The 18916-nt window shown below is 40.5% G+C and overlaps 1 protein-coding gene across 10 annotated transcripts in view; it reads right to left on the bottom strand.

Annotated features, from left to right (window-relative positions):
• Positions 1 to 18916, bottom strand: part of ABCA8 (ATP binding cassette subfamily A member 8) — a 94345-nt gene that overhangs the window by 20655 nt on the left and 54774 nt on the right. For all 10 annotated transcript variants that reach the window (XR_015244263.1, XM_086687855.1, XM_086687854.1 and 7 more), the window contains 7 exons: positions 17674 to 17813; positions 14313 to 14432; positions 10834 to 11032; positions 10178 to 10344; positions 6375 to 6508; positions 5456 to 5593; positions 2404 to 2511 (listed from right to left, as the gene is read on the bottom strand). Coding sequence is in view for 9 of the 10 variants with exons in the window: in XM_086687855.1 (XP_086543981.1) it covers positions 2404 to 2511; positions 5456 to 5593; positions 6375 to 6508; positions 10178 to 10344; positions 10834 to 11032; positions 14313 to 14432; positions 17674 to 17813 (1006 nt within the window). In the remaining variant the exon portion in view is untranslated. The remainder of the gene's footprint in view (positions 1 to 2403; positions 2512 to 5455; positions 5594 to 6374; positions 6509 to 10177; positions 10345 to 10833; positions 11033 to 14312; positions 14433 to 17673; positions 17814 to 18916) is intronic.

An 18916-nucleotide genomic window follows, 5' to 3' on the forward strand; every position in this document is an offset into this window, starting at 1 on the left:
CTCTCTCTCTGCCCCTCCCCCGTTCATGCTTTGTCTCTCTCTGTCCCAAAAATAAATAAAAAACGTTGAAAAAAAATTAAAAAAAAAACCCAACAAATATCTGTAGATACATCAAAAATTCATGGCAATTAACAAAACAGTGTCTATGAATGGAAATGTATAGTCAGTTAAACATTAAATTTTTTTTGTTTTCACGTTTGCAACATACCATGTTCCTTTATTTCAATTCTCTCTCTCTAACTTTTTTGAAATGTGATTTTGAAACCATAAAAAATGTCTCTATGAAGTATTCAGTTGCGTGGGGTTTGACGCATGTATGGATTCCTGTATCACAATCATAATCAGAGTATAGAGCATTTACATTACCCCCCCCCCCCCATTTCCCATGCTCCTTTGCAGTTAATAGCCTTTATCAGGGGTTACAAGAAACCACAGGTCTCCTTTCTGTCACTGCGAATTTATTTTACCTTTCCGAGAATTTCATATAAATGAAATCATTCAGTATTTACTCTTTCCTGTCTTCATTGCCTCAGTGTAATGGTTGTGACCCGTATGCATGCTGATGCATTTATCAGATGTTCCTTCTTTTGTACTGCTCAGTAACATCCCCTGGTCTGGCCACCCAAGGATTTCTATCAATTCACAGCTTGATGGAAATCTGGGCTGTTTCAGAGAGTGGGCTATCATGAATAAAGCTGCCAAGAACGTGAATGTACCCGTCTGTATGTGGAAAGAGGTTTTCTTTTCTCCCAGGTAAATACTTAGGAGAGACGTTCCGGGCCACACCATTAAGTGTATTTTTCACTTTGTACGACAGCGCCGAATGGCTTAGCAAAGTGACTGTGCATTTTATGTTCCTGCCGATGACGCATTACAGTTCCAGTTTCTCCACATCCTCCCAAACGTGGTATTTTCGGTCATGTTCATTTACTCATTTTCGTTCGTGTGTAGAGCTATCTCATGGGGGCTCTTTTCCTGATTCCCCATGATATTAGCCATCTTTTCATGGGAGCACTTTCCTTCCACATATCTTCAGTGAAGTATTTGTTCAAATATTTTGCCCATCTTTAAAATTTAGGCTATCTTTTACTACTGAGCTGTAAGAGTTCTTTCTCTTCTTAGTACAAAATTTTTTTTTTTTTAATATGGAATGCTTCACAAATTTTTGTCTTTTCCTTGTGCAGGGACCATGCAACCCTCCAATTTTCGTTTATGTGCGATACAAATCTTTTGTTAGATGTACGAGTCTTGTGGATATTTTTTCTTCCCAGCCCGAGGCTTTTTATTTTCTCATTGGTGCTTTACAAAGAGCAAAAGGTTTTAACTTTGACGAATTTCAAGTTCTCATTTTCCTTTACGGTATATATGCTCATTCTGCCCCATCTAAGCAAGAAATAATTGCTTACCACAAAACCTACGATTCATTTCAAATAAAATCTGTGTATGGTGGGGGGTGAGTGTTGAGAACACTATTTTTTTTCCTCATACCAGTATCAAGTCGTTCTGGTACAATTTGCTGAATTCTCTGGCAGATTTTACTGAAAATCAACTGATAATCTCTGAAATGTCTATTTTGTTTCCTACGCCTATATGACTATCCTAAATAAATACAACACATTCTTCACTCCTATAACTTTGTAGTAAGCCTTGAGGGCAGAAACACAACCCTTCCAACTTTGTTTTTTCTTTTTCTTTTTCTTTTTTTTTTTTTTCAACGTTTATTTATTTTTGGGACAGAGAGAGACAGAGCATGAACGGGGGAGGGGCAGAGAGAGAGGGAGACACAGAATCGGAAACAGGCTCCAGGCTCCGAGCCATCAGCCCAGAGCCTGACGCGGGGCTCGAACTCCCGGACCGCGAGATCGTGACCTGGCTGAAGTCGGACGCTTAACCGACTGCGCCACCCAGGCGCCCCTGTTTTTTCTTTTTCAAATTTATTTGGTCTATTCTAGGTGCTGCACATCCATGCAACTTTTAGAATCTTCTCTATCTGTAACCTCTTTATTTATCTCTGCATTTATAAAGACATCAAAAAAAATTTTTGTATCTTAGGATTTATTGCTGAATTGGCTGCTCTATGAAGCATGTATAAATGGACGGGAGGGTGGTACCTGGGTAGCTCAGTCGGTGAAGCATCCGACTTCAGCTCACGTCACGAACTCACGGTTCATGAGTTCAAGCCCTACATCGGGCTCTCCGCTGTCAGCATGGAGCCCGTTTTGGATCCTCTGTCTCCCTCTCTCTCTGCCCCTCCCCTGCTCGTATGCTCTCTCTCTCTCAAAAATAAATAAGCATTTAAGAAATGTATAAATAGCCTTGTGAAAAGGCTTGTATAAAAGCCTTGTGGAAGGACTTTCACCTTCACCTTCTAGTTATACAAAGTAATGAAGTTTTCATTATTACCTTATAATCATCGAAGCTGCTCATTGCAATATAAGGAGTACAAGAGGATGCCAAAATCGCCCATAATATGGTATGTTCCCAAAATACAAACGGATTTCTCTCTGACTCCTGAAAATGCAAATATAACAAGCTGAGTAACAAATTCAAAATTTGCTTTCTGGAACACATTAAAAAAAAACATTAAACTGATGACATATACTCCCTCCTTAGGTCCCCACTGAGGTTCCCAAACTCTTTCATTTTCCATCCAATTATGCAGCATGACTCTTGGCTCTATACCCAATTACAGGGATAAGGAAAGTGACTCCAAGCATGAGACTGAACTGGTAAGTATTACACCGCTGGGAAACAAAAGAGGGGTGAGATTTTACATTTTCTTATTTTAGGATTCTAAAATGTATTCTGATGTGAAAACAGTAAATAATGACAAGTCACAGTTGGAACATTTCATTTTTCACGGGTATTTAATTACGTCAAATGCGACAGACTGACTCAAACATCCTCTCGGATGTTCTGCGGGCACAGTGATGGTAAGTGTCGTTCTAGGTACACCGTGAGACCAGAAAAATATTGGTTGAGGCTTCCAAAGTAGAGATGAAGTACAGTACTAGAAAGGGAAGTGGAATCTCCATGAAAAACCTTGGCACTTTCTCACACACAATGTCGCTCCTGTTTGGAAGAGTCTTTAGCGACAGAAGATGCACTGACTGCCCTGAAAACAGTTCCCACGTTACTTTCGTGATCCACAAAGGTGTTTAGTTACACGCATTGCTGAGAAAAGTTATAACCAGGGGTGTCTGGGTGGCTCGGTTGGGCGGCCAACTTCGGCTCAGGTCATGATCTCATGGTCCATGAGTCTGTGAGTTCAAGCCCCGCACAGGGCTCTGTGCTGACAGCTTGGAGCCTGGAGCTTGCTTCGAGTTCTGTGTCTCCCTCTCTCTCTGCCCTTCCCATGCTCACGCGCTCTCTCTCTCTCTCTCTCTCTCTCAGAAATAAACGTTAAAAAAAAAAATTTTTTTTTTAAAGTTATAACCAGAGTCTGGTTATCTTCAGCTTGGCCATCAGAGACACCCTTTCTCACGACAGAAAGGTGAGATTTAAGATTATCGACAGAATCTTTTAAAGAACACCTTGCATGCGGGGTGGGTTCAGTACTCAGTGGTAAATCCTTGACTTGAGCAGGACAGAAGCAAGGTTTGAAACTCCCAAAAACTCTTACCTGAGCAACGAACAGGTAAATCCAAATAGAGTATAACCTGAGTTGCTGGAGATATTAAAGTTCAGATGTTGAGCACATGAAACAAGGTCAAGTAAGGTAGTTAGTTGGTATCGAACTCATCAGAGCTAAAATGGAATGTTTCTATTGATGGAAATTTGCTCAACTATGGTATCTTCCCTCAGAAACCAGAAAATGGATAGGAGGTTAATTAAATGAACCATAGCATAGTCTAAAATTAGTACTTGATGAATGACTAAAACTTTTTGCTTTAGTGATTAAGCTTCTTACACACCCTTACTGAAAGGAATTTTTATTTGCTGAATGTACCATGAGGTATGTTGTGAGAAGTCAACTCAAAATCTTACAGGAGTGTGTGGAAATGATGGATACAAGGTCCATTTATATACACATGGGTAAGTGGTCTTTAGCCATATATATATTATTCTAAAACCCTAGATTTGAGGGGCGCCTGGGTGGCGCAGTCGGTTGGGCGTCCGACTTCAGCCAGGTCACGATCTCGCGGTCTGTGAGTTCGAGCCCCGCGTCGGGCTCTGGGCTGATGGCTCAGAGCCTGGAGCCTGTTTCCGATTCTGTGTCTCCCTCTCTCTCTGCCCCTCCCCCGTTCATGCTCTGTCTCTCTCTGTCCCAAAAATGAATAAACGTTGAAAAAAAAAAAAAAAACAACCCTAGATTTGAATGGAATATAGATAATTTGCTGACCTCTGACATTCATTTATACATTTAACAAATAAGTTACTTGGTGCTTATCATGTTCTCAGCCTTATCTCAAGGTATAAAATATTCTGTAGGGTTAAACATACATTGTCTCTGGGTTCAAAGAACTCTCTAAGTGGAAGCAATATATTTAGGAAATCATCAAAAAGGAACAATGACAAACTCTAACATGTATTCTGGTTTCCAAACTTACAAGGCTGTGTACACAATCCAATCACATGGGACTTTTTTTTTAGAAATAGGGATTTTTTTTTTTCTTTTGCCCCAGGTATGAAAAAGCTGGCAGGCCCAAATAATGAATATTTATTACAAGGAACTGGAATAATTCTAGTGTAACCAGCCTGCAATGTTGGTCTGAACCTTGTCCTAAATATTTTTCCTCTGTAGTATTTCTAAAAGTAATAATAAGACTTCAATTTCTTCCTTTCCTTTCCCTCCCCTCCCCTTCCCTTCTCTTTCCTTTTCTTCTTTGTCTCTCTCCCTCCTTCCTACTTTTGTTATTTTTGCGTTAGTCTCAGTGCTTCCTGACTTCACTTTCATTACCTCACATTCCCTTTGAAAAAGAGTTCTGTTTTGCATTTAAAAAATTAAAGCTCTGGGCACCTGGGTGGCTCAGTCCCTTAAGCATCCGACGTTGGATCAGGTCATGATTTTGCAGTTCATGAGTTCGAGCCCCGTGTTGGGCTCTGAGCTGTCAGAGCCCGGGGCCTGTTTCAGATTCTGCGTCTCCCTCTCTCTCTGCACCTCCCCATGTTCATTCTCTGTCTCTGTCTGTCTCTCAAAAATAAATAAAACATTAAAAAAACGTTAAAAAAAATAAAGCTCCAGGGGCCCCTGGGTGGCTCAGTTGGTAGAGTGTGTGACTCTTGGGGTTGCGAATTTGAGCCCCGTGCTGGGTATAGAGATTACTGAAAACATTGAAGCTCTAAAAAGTGTACTGATTTCTTAAAACCAGAGAGCTAGCATGAACCAAGTCATGATTTATTATGCAGCCATTTACTCAATAAGAACGAGATTGCAGCACTTAAAAGAGTGACCTGGGACATTCTTGGTGCAGGAGAGACCAGATTCCTGATGGAGGAGAGTCAGTATACTTACCCTTGAAAATGTACTTCTATCAGTTTGGATGTGTGCTGATGGCTTAACCATTCCAAGTAGTGCATTACTAATAATATCCATGAGAACTGGGAAGCAATTTAGTCTTTTGGTATTGCATACTAATGAAAATCTGTAACACTAAAATATAAAAAGCAAAATTATAAATTCTCAAAGGTCTTTTTTGTTTGTTTGTTTGCTAAAGAGGTCAAAATTCAATATCTAAAATTTTAAAAATCCTGTTTTTAAAATGGTGCCAAATAGGGGCGCCTGGGTGGCTCAGTCGGTGAAGCGTCCGACTTCGGCTCAGGTTATGTATGATCTTGTGGTTTGTGAGTTCAAGCCCCACGTCGGGCTCTGTGCTGACAGCTCAGAGCCTGGAGCCTGTTTCCGATTCTGTGTCTCCCTCTCTCTCTGCCCCTCCCTCACTTGTGCTCTATCTCTCTCTATCAAAAATAAATAAATGTAAAAAAAAAATTTTTTTTAAATGGTGTCAAATAAAGCAAAACACAAACACTGTGTAAGTAAAACAGAACAAGTATATAGACTGAATCTAATTTTCAGGACACCAGACATCTGGGGGAAGGCTAGCATCAAGTATTATTGTTTAAGAATAAAACAGAAGTTTCAGAAAATATGTATTCTAAAATCCTTGAGAGGAAATCTGAGTTCTTTGGACTTAAATATGCACTTGACAGGGGGTATTATACAGTGTTTATTTTGCTAATACACACAGCTTGTGTTGGTAGACAATGATTAAAATATGAATTATTCATCATATTAATGACTACAATTCACTGAGTAATGAATGCAAGCATTCTTTGTTTTTCATTTCATTTCCTGAAGTGGAAAGCTGAGTACATCGATATCGTATTGGTTTTCCACATCTTGGGGAAGAATTATGAAACAGAGACCAACATACCTTTTCATTACCAGACACTATGATGGCTCCATTATAAGATGGGTCATCTAGGGCATTTTTAGTTCCAAATGCATCCACTTCCAAAGCTATGTTTTGATGCTCCACAGAATGTATAAAGTCATCAATGCTTGCCCCTGTGTTGCAGTTAAATATATCAGGTGTGTCATAAAACTAAGAAAATCAATGTCAAGTTGTACAATAAAATTTTAATTAATGTCATTATGTGATCCTTACCATCATATGGACTGTCAGGATAGCTTTCCACGTAAGAACATACTTGTTACTGTGAATTAAAAATCTATTCACTTGTGATGGAGTTTAGTTCATAATGTATTTATTTGCTTCTGATTACTGCTAATGTGAAAGGTGAAAGTCTTTTTTTGAGCACCATATGGCATTTGGAATGATGTTTTTATCTAGAATATTGCAATCAGTGGCCATAAACATTAAGGGTTTAATGACACGGATAATCGCTACTAATCAACTACGAAAATCGCTAAATCTCACTTTACTACTGCTAGATTATTAATTGACTTTCAAAATGTGTCTCGATAACAGCTGTTTGAATGAGGGTAGGAGGAGCTTCATGGACCTTCTCCCAGAAAAGCAACCATAACTTGTAAAAATTACTAAAAATCCAACAAGTTAAAAATCTCTTGATTGTCTTAATGGCACACAGAAAGTGCAAAAAAAAATTTAAGAAAATCTAGTAAGTTTGGGTAAGAACACTAAAAAACTGGCATTTGAGCTAAAAATCCATACTGTTAGTCCCTATCCTCAATTAGCTTGATAGAAGCTTCACTCTGGAGATAGCCAAGAACTCAAGAATCCTTCATCAAGCCACGTCTAGGGCTACAGTATCTTCTTGGGAAGAACTGGGATAAGGATGATTTGGCCTTGTTTATTTTTGGCCTCACGTGCCTATGATAGAGCTTTCATCTCATAAGTAGGGAGTGGATGGACCGGGACTCCAGTCCTCTCACTACCTGGGGGGATGGAGTTTATGCAACATGGGACTGAAAGGAATAAGAAAGGTTGGTGGCCACTCAGTCCCCTGAAGAGAACTGAATAGCCATTGAAGTTGTGTCCCTTCCTCACACCATACACAAAAATTACTCAAACTGGATCACAGACCTACATGGAAGAACTAAGAGTAAAGACACCTTAGAAGAAAATATAGAAGTAAATCCTTGTGATTTTGGGTTACGTAAAGCTTACCTAGGTATGAGACCAAAAGCACAAGCCAGAGAAAAAAATAAGTTGGACCTTGTAAGAATTAAAACATTATAGAGTGTCTGGGTGGCTCAGTTGGTTGAGCATCCAACTTTTGATTTTGGCTCAGGTCACGATCTCAATGGTTGGTGAGTTCAAGGCCCACAATGGGCTCTACGCTGACAGTACAAAGTCTGCTTGGGATTCTCTCTCTCCCTCTCTCTGCCCCTCCACCACTCACACTGCCTTTGTCTCAGAAAAAAAAAAAGAACTTAAAAAAATTAAAACATTATGCTTCAAAGGACACTAATGAGAAAATGAAAAGGCAATCTACAGGACGAAGCAAAATATTTACAGAAAACTTGCAACTGATTCTTATTATTCATGGTACATATATTCTATAAAGTCACCACAAACACTGAATTAGTGAATTCTTTAATTTTTTTTAACTTTTTTTATGTTTATTCATTTTTGAAAGACAGAGAGAGACAGAGCACAAGCAGAGGTGGGGCAGAGAGAAAGGGGGACACAGAATCTGAAGCAGGCTCCGGGCTCTGAGCTGTCAGCAACAGAGCCCGATGCGGGGCTCGAACTCATGAACCGCGAGATCATGACCTGAGCCGAAGTCGGACACTCAGACGACTGAGCCACCCAGGTGCCCCAAGTGAATTCTTAATTATGGCTTAGGTTCCTGTGAGCCTCTGGTTGCAACAATTTCTTTGACCAATCAAGAGATTGCCATATCTTATATATGTTTTGGTATATATATTGTTGACTTGTAACAGTGATCTCAAAGCCAACGACACTAATGTATACCTGAACGAAGCTTATTTAACACACATATTTCCTCTGGAAGGTATCTCATGGCCTTCTTGACTCAGGGACACTGGAAAGCACTTGTGCACTCTACTTGGGTGGAAAACGTAGCATTCAATAGACTACAGAAAGGATATTTAGTTACAGTATGAGAGCTGAACAAGGAAAGAGAGTATCATCTCAGCTGGAAAGTATGTATCAGGTGACTCAAACTGTCCACTGATCTGAGCATGTGTGTGAATGATTACAAAAGAGCCATGAGTATTGGTTTTGGGGTCACAAATAAGTTTTACTGACTAGAGAAGTCTGCAAGTACATAACCTGTGAATGATGAGGATCTACTGCATGCGATAAGAGACTTGTATCTAGAATATGTAAAGAACACTTGGGATTCAATAAAAAGGACATATGATTCATTGTTTAAATAGGAAGAAAAAAGGCACTTCTGCAAAGACAGATATACAACTGGCCAGTAAGCACTTGGGCAGATGCCTAAGGTCAGTAGCTATTAGCAAAATGCAAATCAAACTACAAGATACTACTTGATTCATACGAAGATGAGTATGACAAAAAAAAAAAAAAAAGTCAGGAAATAACAAGTTTGGGTGACAATGTGTAGAAACTGGAACCCTCACAAATTGCTGGCATAAACGTAAATTGGGGCAGCCCGTTCAAAGAACTTTGGCCTTTCCTCAAAAGGTTAAATCTAGCCACCATATGACCCAACAATTCCATTTCTGGGTTTTATACCCCAAAGAAGTGAAAAAAATATGTATGTTCATACAAAAACCTGTACATGGACATTTATAGCAGCATGACTCATAATAACCAATAATTTGGAGAAACTATCCATCATCTGATGAAAAATAAAATGTAGCATATTCCCACAATGGAATTCTTCCACAATGAAAAAAATACTGAAACATGCTACAACATAGACGAACCTGGAAAACATCACGCTAAGCGAACGAAGTCGGTCATAAAAGATCATATGTTGTGTAATTCTACTTGTATTAAATGTCCAGGGTAACAGAGATCCGTAGAAACAGAAATTTTGTGGTTTCTCAGAGCTGGGGAAGAGTAAGTAACAATGAGTGCTCATGAGCATGGGATTTCTTTTTGAGATAAAAATATTCTTTAAATTTTTTTTTTAAAAAGTTTTGATATAAAAATATTCCAAAAAAATGAATTGTACTGAGAGTTACACAATTCTGTGAAATACACTGAAAACCACTGGACTGTATCCTTGGAATAAATGCAATAGCACATGAATTCTAGCTCCAGCTGTTACAAATGTGTCTTTTTTTAATGTTTATTTATTTATTCTGAGAAAGATAAAGGTTGAACAGGGGAGGGGCAGAGAGAGAGAGAGAGAGAGAGAGAGAGAGAAACAGAAACAGAAACAGAATCCCAAGCAGGCTCCGCACTGTCAGCACAGAACCCAACACAGGGCTTGAACTCATGAACTGTGACATCATGACCTGAGCTGAAATCAAGAGTTGGATGCTTAACTGACTGAGCCATCCAGGCGCCCCACAAATGTGTTTTTTTGATACAAATGCTTTCATTTTGCCCACAGCCACCAGAAAGTTTATGTCTCCCTGGCAAGTCCTTTCCTAGTTCCTTTACCTTCCTGGACTTGGCATTCACCCTCCTCAAGCCTCATAAACAGTTTTATACGGAGGAAGTCAAAAGTTTCTTTTCCTCTCTGGCATGCTTGATGTTTCTCTTAACCGTGAATGCACTTGGGAATGGAGTATTCGCCACATTATTACCTGTTTTGTTGATGATCAGTAATCCGGTGAGAGGATCACGTGGCTGTTGTCCAGGAACCAGGAAGTACAAACGAGGAGAAAGTTCCCAAGTGTAGCTCTGTTGATACACTTTCATGGTGATGATCTCCGTGAGAAGAGGGCAAACTCCAAATCCGAGAATCAAGAGCCTACCCAGGAGAAAAGTGCCAGTGTGAATGCACAGTCATTTCTTAACCTTTAAAGCTGCCTGAGCAGATTAGAACGTGATACCATCAAGAATTTCTGGAAATTCAACACAGAGCTCTCGGACTCTTTTCTTGAGTATTTTGCCCTTTGCCTACCCCTAAAATTACATTTTTTTAAAGGTTTATTCATTTTTCAGAGACAGAGAGAGACAAAGCGTGAGTGGCGGAGGGGCAGAGCGAGAGGGAGACCCAGAATCCAAAGCAGGCTCCAGGCTCTGAGCTGTCAGCACAGAGCCTGAAGTGAGGCTCGAACCCACAAACCGTGAGATGGTGACCTGAGCCAAAGTCGGACCCTTAACCGACTGAGCCACCCAGGTGCCCCTCCCTCCACCTTATTTTTATTTTTTGATGGTCTTCTCTCGCTTTTACATCTTAGATTTGTTTCCTTAATGTATCGACCGAAGAAAACCCCCATGGCACTCTGACACTCACAGTGATAAAAGAGCTTTCCTTTCATGCTTTAATTTCAAGAAGCGAACCCTTGCGATCGCACAGATTTGCTGTCTCCAAAGAGCCATTCCGCCTATGGTCTGGCTTATCTCATTAAGCGAACTGAGAACTTGCTCTGTCTCAACAAGCCTCTCTGTATCTCCAGCTCTTTCTGACGGGGCTTCTCCCCACGTGGCAATATCTGCAAAATACGAAAAAACGCAATTCATAAAACTGGGCTCCAGTTGGATGTTACGGAGCCTACTGCATGTAGGAGCTTGTGTCGTCCACACTGCTAGAGTCTTCTGCGTAACTGTGGGCGTTGTGTGGTGCTATTGGCAGCCGCCATGAGCGAGAAACATGCATGGAAGTTTGATGCCTTGAACAAAAGGAGTAGAAAGGAGATCTTAGATCATTTGGCTACAGACAACACATTCAAGAGGTCAGGGCAAATACGCGAGATCGTAGCGTGCCTAGAGGTGTCACTTGCAAGGGAAAAATAATCTCAGGTGTTCGCCTAGAGAAACAACCTACGAATTGACATGCTACAAACGGGATTAATCGTTAATTGTTAGCACTGGTGGGATTTCAAATCTGTTCGCACCACTGGAGGCTGCACTCTTGTATATGCTCTACAGTCTTTGAAGACTCAGGATGCTGTCCATTGTATGGTGTTAAAACAAGCCTGATATCCAACCTCAGAAAGCATGCACCCATAAATGTCCAACCACAGACACAAAAACACACCATTCCAGTTACTATTGAAGAAGATGTAAAGATCTTATACAAGGTAGGGGCCAACAGTATATTAAAAGAATAATTCAGGGATCTCCTGCTTCCAAGAGACTGTCACCTCTCTTACCAAGAGAATATACCAGTTATTTTTAACCCATCAGATACGAGCATAAAAGAAAGTAAAAAAAAAAAAAATTTTTTTTCCATAAAGGGAAGACTCATTCCGAGGGAGATGATACCCATGGCTCCTTTCATCCTAGGGGCATGGGAAAAGGAAAGAACCACTTTAGATATGAATAAGGAGAGGGCATTGAACAAACTCTTATGGTCACATATGGGCTGGTAGGACAGACTGGAGTCACGTGGTACTCAAGTCCCAAAATGAATTTACATCATTTACCAACCCTTTCCCATGAGAACTTCACCAAATACATGGGAACAGCACACCAAAGGCTGGAGATGGGAAGGAAAATCTGAGAAAGATCCACGCTAAAGGGCAGAGACTCTTTACTTGTGGAAGACATCGTCAAGGTACACGGGGCCTTCCTCTGTGAAGGAAATCCACCAGGGGCTGGCTACAGGACACATGAGCCGAAAGAGGTATACTGAGGTAGAATGGATCTTGGCTGGGTACAATACACTGGCATGTTGACATCTGGGTGTAGGTTGGAAAGGTGGAGAGATCTCCCAAGGCATGGTAAGCCATGGTCAAGGATGGAGAGTCAGGTTGACTCCCCAGTAGCAGAAAAGCCAAAAACCCCCAAAAACAAGTAAACAAAAAGTGATAGCAAGCTGAAAATCAGGTAGATGTCATTTCTTGTTGAGAAATTTGGGGCTGTATAACAGAGGGAGCTCTAGAATTTTGCCTGTGCTGGAATATGATCTATGTGTCAACAGCAATAACATCTAGGAAATCCACAAATGTTCGTACATCGAATGACGCATTTATAAATCACCAAGTACAGGAAAACCTTGGATTGCAAGTAACTTGTTTAGTGAGAGAAGCAAACGTTTCCAATAAATTTTAACTTGATACATGAGTGGTGCCTTGCAGTATGAATACAATGTGGTGCCAAGCGTCACATGATCACAACTGAGCCAATGGTTCCTGAAATTCGCTTTGATAGATGAGTGCTTTGGATTACAAGTACGTTTCCGAAACAAATTATGCTCACAAACCAAAGTTTTACTGTATTTCAATAATGTCTCATCAAATAGGGGATATAATTAGAGATGTAAAAATTATTTAAGATAACCAAATAGAGATTTGAATTGAAAAGTGCATGAACCTATTTTAAAAGTTCACTGAAGGGGCCCCTGGGTGGCTCAGTCGGTTAAGCGTCCGACTTCGGCTCAGGCCGTGATCTCACAGTTTGTGAGTTCGAGCCCCACGTCGGGCTCTGTGCTGACAGCTCAGAGCCTGGAGCTTGCTTCGGATTCTGTGTCTCCCTCTCTCTCTCTGACCCTCCCCCGTTCATGCTCCGTCTCTCTCTGTCTCAAAAATAAACAACCATTAAAAAAAAAAAGTTCACTGAAAAAAATAAAAGCTCCACAGATTTCTTTCGGCGGAAGAAAGAAATCAGTGAACATGACCCAAAAGTGAGATAATTTAGTTTAAAGAACAGAAAGAAAACATAATGAAAAAAAAAGTCTCAGAGAAATGGGAGACACGATCAAGCATTCTAACATGCACGACCACATATACTGGGTTAATGGGAGTTCCAGACGCAGAGTTTAGAGAAAAAGGGTCAGAAATTATAGTTGAAAAAATAATGGCTAACAACTTCCCACATTGGATGAAAAACATTCACTACACATATAAGAAACTCACTAGACTCCCAGTGGGATAAATGTGAGATCGACACCTAAAGACATCACAGTCAAGGTGTCAAAAGCCAAGGACAAAAAAAAAAAAAAAAAAAAGGATCTTGAAAGCAGCAGGGGGAAAAAACAAGTTATCTCCCACAAGATATTCTCTGTAAAATCTAAAGCTGGCTTCTCATCAGAAACCAGGGAGGCCGTATTCAGAATGCTTGAAGAGAGGGATTTCAAATAAACACACTTAAAATAAAATTTAATAAATTTAAAATAAATAAAATAAATGTGCTGACAGCTCAGAGGCTGGAGCCTGCTTCGGATTCTGTGTCTCCCTCTCTCTGCTCCTCCCCTGCTGATGCTGTGTCTCTCTTTCTCTCTCAAAAATAAATAAACATTGGGGCACCTGGGTGGCTCAGTCGGTTAAGCGTCCGACTTCGGCTCAGGGTATGATCTCGCGGTTTGTGAGTTCGAGCCCCGCGTCGGGCTCTGTGCTGACAGCTCGGAGCCTGGAGCCTGTTTCGGATTCTGTGTCTCCCTCTCTCTCTGCCCTTCCCCACTCACGCTCCATCTCTCTCTGTCTCTCAGAAATAAATAAATGTGAAAAAAAAATTAAAAAAAAACATTAAAAACAAAGTTTTAAAAAATAATACATGTTTTGTCTGAAATTGCTCTTGGGAAATGGGATGAAGGATGAATGAGCCTTGGATAGAAGAAAATGGGCCAGCTTTAATAATAAGGCAATATTGACAGGAAAGGTAAAATGTGACAGGAATGCAGTCTGGCTCCATTTATCCTTGTCTAGGAAAGGCCTTGATCATCACGGAACCCCACATTTCGTAATCACATCTATGTAACAGTGTTTTACGGAAATATATACTGCACTAGGTGCTGTGAATACCTTGACACGATCAGTCACGCGTTTTATTTACCTGATTCATCAGCAGCTGATTTTCCTTCTAGTTTCAGGAACACTTCGTTCAAGGTTGTCATGGAAACACCATAATTCTCGATTCCAAGGCCAGGACGCCTATCCAGATCCTCGTAAAGTGCTGAAGAACACGTACAGTAGCAAATCAAAACTATGAAAATCACAAGTGAAGACAACTTTTCATGCGACAAAGCACAAAGGTATGAAATAAAACTATACATTTTAAAAGCTAACATTTCATAGTAAGTACTTACTCTTCAAATATTGTATTTTAAAATTTATATTGTGACAGCTCATATATTAACCTCCTTTGATCAAATAATAATTTATAGTCATTTATATTTATGTTAAAATTTCATTTTAGGGGTGCCCAGGTTGGTCAGTTGAGCATCCGACTTTGGCTCAGGTCGTGACCTCGTGGTTTTTGAGTTCGAGCCCTGGCGTCAGGCTCTGTGCTGACAGCTCAGAGCCTGGATGGAGCCTGCTTCAGATCCTGTGTCTCCCTCTCTCTCTGCCCCTCCGCTGTTCATGCTCTGCCTCTCTTTCTCTCTCTCTCTCAAAACTAAATAAACATTAAAAAATTTAAAAAAAAAATTTTAAGTTTGTTTTTAACTTAATTATGGTAACTTTTAACATTTAATGAACAGGGGAACTTCGGTTTTTTTCAACTCTAATTAACTGAAGACTCTTTTCAGGGCCATTTGTGCTTTAGCCAACAAAACGGAGAGAACTAATTTTTTGAGGATTGGTACGATGGTACAGAACCTTCTTCAGTTCCAAAAAACTATATTAAAGGAAGGACACGAATAATAAATATTTTATTTTTTTTATAATTTTTTTATTTCTGCTTTTGACTGTGGAAGAAACAATTCACAAGATGTCATCAAGAACGCAGAATGGACTCAGGGCATCTTGTAGTGGGAAACTGGAGGTTGGTGCCTCCTCCAGTGATGCTCTGTCCCTGCCCCCTTTAGTTCGTTGACCAAAGCCACTTTTGCATCAGCCACTGTTCTTAATATAATGAACACTGTCTCTGCCTGTCTGGATCTGAATAATAGCAGCTAATTAAATGAAGCCTGAATTGAAACCTAATTTTAAATCCTAGCAGGATTATAGAAGTCCTGAGCCTTCCACCTATCGTTTCTCCCTGGGCAAAAGGAGAAGTTAAAAGCTTTCTGTCTTGATCAGAGTCCTATGTATGGAAGGGCAGGAAAGAGGTGAGATTCAAACTGCTAATGAGTGGTTTGTGTCATTCTTCACTTTCCCTAAAATTGGACAAACCTCCTCCAAATTGTAACGACTGTGAAAACACATTAATGGGGATTTGATTAACATCTTGCCCCATGGCTCTTAGGAACGCCTGTGCTGTCGCCATAAAATGTATATGTGAATGACTTCGTGGGGTTAATCTATGTGTCTGTTAACCACACGTATGGCCCAGTTAATTTCTTCCACCATCCAGTGTGGCCCTCCTAGAGGGCCTCTCTACTAGGGAGCAGGTTTTCTGAATGACATATAATAAATGCACTTTTTCTTTCTCTTTTAATTCAACTTGTTATGTTGAGCTCATTTTAGATTCCCAAGCAGTTGTAAAAAAAATAATACAGAGAGATCTGTACCCTTCACTCCGTGTCCCCCAAAGGTAATATCTTAAAAAGCCACAGTACAATGATCACAACCACCCTAGTGAAAATACAATCAAGATACAGCACATTTCCAGGGTGCCTGGGGGGCTCCGTTGGTTAAGTGTCCGACTCTCGGTTTTGGCTCAGGTCATGATCTCACAGTTCGCGGGTTTGAGCCTCACGTCAGGCCCTGTCTGCACTGACGGTGCAGAGCCTGCTTGGGATTCTCTCTCTCTCTCCCCCCCCCGCCCCTCCCCTGCTCGTGCTCGATATCTCTCCCTCTCAAAATAAATAGACATTTAAGAAAAAGATACAGAATATTCCCATCCCCACAAAGATCATGCTACCCATTTACAGCCGCAACCATCTCTCCTCATTCTGTCTTTCCCCAACCCTATGGCAACTATTAATCCCTCCTCCATTTTTATAATTCTGCCATTTCAAGAATGTTCTACAAACTGAGTCATAGTATGTTTTCTTTTAGGATTGGCTATTTCCACTGAGGATGGTTCTCTGAATATTCATCCAGGTTGTTGCATAGGCCAGTCAGTGGCTTGTTCCTTTTTACTGCTGAGTGGCAATGCAATGTCACGACAGTTCTAGAATTGAACCCTTTACTTGTTAAAGGGCATCTGGGTGGTTTCGGCTGCTGTCTGTTCCAGACAAAGCTGCTATAAACATTCACGTACAGGGGTTCTGTGTGCATATGTTTTCATGGCTTGACGATTTTTCTCTTATTTTTAAAACATTTTATGGTTTTACATTTTCCTTTTAAGTCCACGATTTATATTAAGCTGATTTCTACCTAAGGTAGAAGATTTAGATAAAGGTTCACGTTTATGCCTGTGGGTCCACTTGCTCCCATTTGTTGAAAAGGTTATCTTTCCTCCATTGAATTGCTTTTCCACTTCTGTCGAAAATTGGCCTGGCGTATCTCTGTGGGTCTGTTTCTGGATTCTCTATTCCGTTCTGTCTACGTGTCTATCACTCTGCCGATATCACACAAACCTGATTATTATGGTTTACGTGGTGCCATTACTCACTCTCTGGCTCAGCACAGACAAAAACCACAGCTGCCTGCTTCCAAAGAGTTGATGGCAGCCCTCCGAATCTCTGACCAGGCTGATCGCCGGTGTCCCCTTTCCTGCAGAAAGCCAGCCTGTGAAGCCCGGGAGAGATGCCCGCTTTACGTAAAGTGCAGACATCCACACAGAGTGTGAAGGAAGAGGAGACATCAGTGGGAGATGCTCCCAACAAAGAAACAAGACAAACTTCCAGAAACAGACCTTCGTAAATGAAGCTTTATGATTTACCCGACAAAGAATTCAAAATGGCGGTCCTAAAGTAAACTTTTATGTATTGGCATAAAAACCCCAAAGCTATCACAAAAATCCTGTCAAGAACGAAAAGGACCAATCACGGGGCTGTTTAACGTAATGGCTGAGCCAGACGTTTTCAACCACTTGTGTTCATTCACAGTTACGAACCCTAGAAGATTCTGCTATGCACCACAGAGGGAATGAATGACTTAAAGAGTTCCCTAAAATGCCCAGACATTGCAATGCAACTACTGAAATATAATATTTCCTACAATCGATAAAATCATCCAACCACGGTCTTATTCTTTGCATCATGTTTCAAATGCCTGAACACATTGTAAGCTCTCAATATATGCTGTAAGAATTATCATTATGATTATAAATATTATTTACACATTTCATTTCACAGTGTGCTTACCTGGAAATTTACTTGTTCTCTCCAAGGGCAATGTGTAGACAAGTTTTCCTTCACTTTCCGCTGATAATTTGGCATCGGGGATGTGCTGTTTAACCAGCGATGTTATTTTTTCCTGAACACACATTTCATTCAACTGCAAACTGGTGTTTGAAAAATAAAAAAGAAAGATATATGTTATTTGACACAGTCTTCAATAGCATGAAGAAAATGACTTCTATGCAAGAGATAGGCCATTCAAACATGAAATAAAGTGGAAAAAATATCAGATCGTATAAATGTAATAGGAGAAGGCAGAGGGAGCTAATCAGAACCACTGGTCAGGTTATTTAGAGATGATGCCCAGAGCAAGTTAATATTGACTCAAGTCCTTAAAAGGAGAACAGTGGCAGAGTAGAGACAGCAGGGACACAGCAGGACTACACAAAGTGGAAAATGGTGAAGATTTTTCAAAGGGAGTTTTATTTGGCTGAATAGGATTACCGTATTGGGAAAACAGAGGGGGATTTTGATAGGCAGGGACAAAACAGTTTCCGTAATTCAACTGGCTCTTCCATACAAATTTATTAAGTTCTTAGTATGTGACAAAAACTTCCCTAAATGCTGAGGGTACAGCAGTGAATAAAAGCGCTGCCCTGTTCTTACGGAGTTTACCGTCTGGTGGGGAGACAGGGAGAAAACAAGTAACCAAACAGAAAAATAAATGATTAGTAGTGAATGCAGTAGGAGTAAATGCTCTGAAGGAAATGGGGCACAGACAGAAATGAATTGTGGATGAATGTGGGCGTGAGTCGTTGAGATCACTAATTTTTGCTCTCTTTGCAGTGCTAACCCCAGAACTTTGACCAAGAACACAGAATCACAGAGAAGCACAGTCTACCCATTAAAAAATACCATGGGTATTTCCGTAATGTAGAAAAACAAACAAAAACGTATGAATCCAGGCTTTAAAGTATACAATAGACAAATACCAGTAGTGACTTGGCTTCTAAACTCGGTTTTGCCGTTTGAAGTGTGCTGCTTGCCCTATCTGGACAGTCTGCTCATTAGCAAAATGGAATAACGATTCCTGACGTTTAAGGCTGTCCGAAGAACTGGGTAATAGTGACGTCTGTACTTAGTAAGTCCTTTAAACAAGGCTTTTTTAGGGGCACCTTGGTGGCTCAGTCCGTTGAGCATCCAACTCTTGATTTCGGCTCAGGTCACGGTCTCGCGGTTTGTGGGTTTGAGCCCCGCACCAAGTTCT

The sequence above is a fragment of the Puma concolor genome, chromosome E1, assembly GCF_028749965.1.
Source record: "Puma concolor isolate L17-30 chromosome E1, mPumCon1.1.hap2, whole genome shotgun sequence".
Classification (NCBI taxonomy): Eukaryota; Metazoa; Chordata; class Mammalia; order Carnivora; family Felidae; genus Puma; species Puma concolor.